At 38.0% G+C, this 3,686-nt stretch overlaps 1 protein-coding gene across 1 annotated transcript; it reads right to left on the bottom strand.

The window, feature by feature from the left end:
- Window positions 1-568: 568 nt before the first annotated feature.
- On the bottom strand, window positions 569-2,992 carry LOC112028288 (L-type lectin-domain containing receptor kinase S.4). The gene has a single exon (XM_024060963.2). The coding sequence runs from the start codon at window positions 2,779-2,781 to the stop codon at window positions 688-690; it is 2,094 nt and encodes a 697-aa protein (XP_023916731.1). The 5' UTR covers window positions 2,782-2,992; the 3' UTR covers window positions 569-687.
- Window positions 2,993-3,686: the final 694 nt, after the last annotated feature.

Genomic DNA, 3,686 nt, shown 5'->3' with positions numbered 1-3,686 from the left:
CTATACTTCTTTGGTTGCACTTTGGCACTGTGACTGTGGTGGTGGCAAAATGAAATGAGCAATGAAGAAAATGGTGGAGAATGAGGGTGAGGCGGGTAGGCTAACTGAAGGGTCTAATTTTGTGCTTACGTATGAGTCCTACAAAAAGTTGAAATATTTGAGTGATGAAAAGTGAAAACATTGTACTAAGAAATTGAGGTATTTTAAGTGATGAGTGATGGGTAATAAGTGATGAGTGACAAAAATTGAGTGAAGGGTAATGTGAAAAGAAGAATAAGAAGAAGAAGAAGAAGACAGGGCCTAAAGCTTTGATTTGTACTTTCATATTGCCTGGAAATTGGTTTTCTTGTTGTAAAATTCTTTTAAAGGTCAAATAAACAAAGGTCGGTCACGGAGCCGGGAAGGGACCTCTCATATTAATAAGGCTGCTTTTATTATCTTTTTTTTTTTGGCAGTAAACAGGCTGCTTTTATTATCGTGTAGTGCATAATATTGACAGGTGAATTTTCATTGAATGAAGCTTCATTTACCTTTTTTTTTTTTTAAATAAAAAAGTGAAAGTAAAATGTATAGACTATGATGAGGGTGTTGATCTCGTCAATTAATTTACAGTAAATCTTTTCAGTGGTAACTACAAGAAGAAAATTGGAAAGAAAATTAGACAAGAATTGTAACTCTATAAGATGGCTACCTCCCGTTGTCTTTGTTAAAAAGAGGAAGAGGTGAAGTAAAAGCTGCTTGAATATCAGCATCTTCATCATTGCCAACTGAAGACAAAGTACTTCCCTTCTCAAAACATGAAGATGTAGTAGGAAACGATTGAAAGTAGAAATCCTCAAACCCTCGAGCACCCGTTGTACTATAATGTGCATTAGGGGTTGCCACTTCCTCAGGCAACACTAAATCTCCCTCTAAGTACCTCGCCACATGCTTCATTGTGGGGCGTGCCTCCACAATATCATTTGAACAAAATAAAGCCAGTTTGAGCACCAAAACAGCTTCAGCTTCATCAAATATACCCTCCAATTTTGTGTCCACAACTTCAAGAGCAGCTCCAACTCTCCACTTTTCCCACACCCAATCCACCAACATGAGCCCCTCAGGCAATCCTTTAGCGTTAATGGGTCTTTTACCACACACCACTTCTAGCATCAACGCACCAAAGGCAAACACATCAGAGCTTGTTGTAGGCTTGCCTGTGCGTGTGAGCTCAGGTGCTAAATAACCCAAAGTACCAACCACCCTTGTGGTACTTGGGTTTGAGCCATGCTCATATAGCTTAGCAAGGCCAAAATCACTCAGCCTTCCATTAAACTCAGAATCCAATAGCACATTGCCTGCTTTGATGTCTCTATGAACCACAGTTTGTTCCCACTCCTCATGTAAATATAAAAGCCCCGAAGCAACCCCTTTGATGATGTTGAACCTTTTTTCCCAGCTCAGAATTGCTTTAGGCTCCTCAAATAGGTACTTGTCCAAGCTTCCATTAGGCATGAATTCATACACAAGTAATAGATCAGCTTGTCGACGACACCAACCCAATAATTGAACCAGATTTCGATGACGAAGTCGACCAATACTAGCAACCTCGGACACAAATTCTTGCAAACCCTGTTTTGAATCATGGGAAACACGCTTTACAGCAATTTGGGTGTCTGAATTTGGCAGAGTTCCTTTATAAACTCGACCAAATCCACCAAACCCAAGTATCTCTTTATCTCCAAAACCATTTGTTGCCTTTTCCAGCTCCTTGTAAGAATATCTATGTGGTCCAATATCAAGCTCCCAGGCTTCAACCACATCAGTCTTCTGGATTTTTCGGAAGTAGTAAAAAGCCAAACCAATGACCAAAATCACAACCAAAGCTCCAGAGACTGAGACACCAACAATTAGGCCTGTGTGGTTCTTTTTAGGCACAGATGGGAGATTAGGCAGTTTATCTAAATAGAGATTTTTAGATTCTCCATTGACAACAATGCTCCAACCTAAGATATAGTGTGAGCTGGCAGTTGAACCAGTTGAAGCAGAAAACCCAACGTACATGGAATCAAGAAGAATTATCGAAAGGTCTACAGTATAGTTTAAAAGTACAGACCTGGGTTGAGCAGACTGAGTCGAAACCTTTATTTCTAATAGATTTTTTGAAGCATCATATTGGATCCATGCTTGAATTACCGTACCACTCTGCAGATTAAGGCCTGCTTTATCATTACCCATAAATTGCACGACCTCAATAGATTTGTTCGACACCACGCCATTGAAGTCGACGCCAACATGATTACCATCGACATCACCAAACTGAGAGTCCATGAAAGTGTCGAATTCGACCGCAAACACGTTGTTCGAGATGTTCCCATTGTTGGTGGGGTTGAATAACCCCAGATAAGGCCCAGAAGCAGGAACTCCCCCAGAAAGATCACTTGTTGGAGATATTGTGAAAGCGAGGCCATCTCCACCTTGTTTTCCATGCTCATCGATTATAGCAAAAGCGAACGAGGTCGAAAAGGACATGACTTTACCACTGGACAAGTTCTTGAACTGGATCGGATTTTTGTAAAACGCGTGCCCAACAGCTTGACTCGTCTGGTTTGTGAGACAAAGTAAGCCACTGTTGTCGATCGCTGCAAAGCCGCTTAAGCTCATGTTGTTGCGTTGAGGTGCAGCAAACCCGAGTGTGAACCCATCCAATAGTTCTCCACCATTGTCGAGGTCAGGCTTTACTTGGTGTAGGAGAAGAAGGAAGACAGCCCAGAAGGGAAAGATGAGTAGTTGAGCTGCCATAAGCGTGAAAATTGAATTGAGCCGTGTGATCCACAGGTAGTTCACGAGCTTATATATATGTGGACCACAATCCTAGGAAATTTATTTCTGGCTGGCAAGTGTGGACATGTTTGAGAAATTCACTTCTTGATGTGTATTTTTGGATTTTTATTTTTTGGGATTAAAAAAGACAATGACAAAAGAATGGAGAGGAGATTATGTCGTGTTGTGCTGCAGAAAATGAGTGCGGTATTTGATTTCACATGCGAATTCTGACTTTGATCGGAATTTTTTAAGTCCCACGCTCCCACTAAAGATCAATAGTAAATGATAGATAGGGACAAACTTGGTTCCAATAATTTGTTGACACATCACTTAAATTTAAAAGGAGTAAGAGTAATTCATAATTCTCTTTTAAACTACAAAATCAATCAATATTTTTGGGTTTCTCTCCTTAACTATTAAAAAAAAAAAAAAAAAGAAGCAAATATCCACCTTTTTGTTCCTAGAATATTCCAGGATAAAATTACTAAAATACACTTGATGAGGGAAATGCAAGTAACCCCATAGTTAAAGGGAGAATTACAAATAAATGTGCCAAATTTTATTAATATTCCAAATTCAATTTTTCACAATTCCAATCTCAAAACTTTTTTTCCAAAAAATAAATTTTAACTTTCTTAATGTGATTGAGAAAAAAAAAAAGTCTTAACATGATATATTGTATTTATAGTAATACCTCCCAGTCAAAAAAAAAAAAAAATATATATATATATTACCTTTTAAGGTCATTTACAATCAAGTAACACTTTGATAATTTAAAAAAAAAAAAAATCTAACATTGGAAAAATAAACATTGATACTTTTAAGTTAATTCAAAATAAAAACACCATACACTATCTTTTAAAAAATCAAGACATGTATAT

The sequence above is a fragment of the Quercus suber genome, unplaced genomic scaffold (genome assembly GCF_002906115.3).
Source record: "Quercus suber isolate HL8 unplaced genomic scaffold, Cork oak 2.0 scaffold_35, whole genome shotgun sequence".
NCBI lineage: Eukaryota > Viridiplantae > Streptophyta > Magnoliopsida > Fagales > Fagaceae > Quercus > Quercus suber.
Note: the sequence above shows the minus strand (reverse complement) of the source record. Positions and strands in the feature narration are given on the sequence as shown.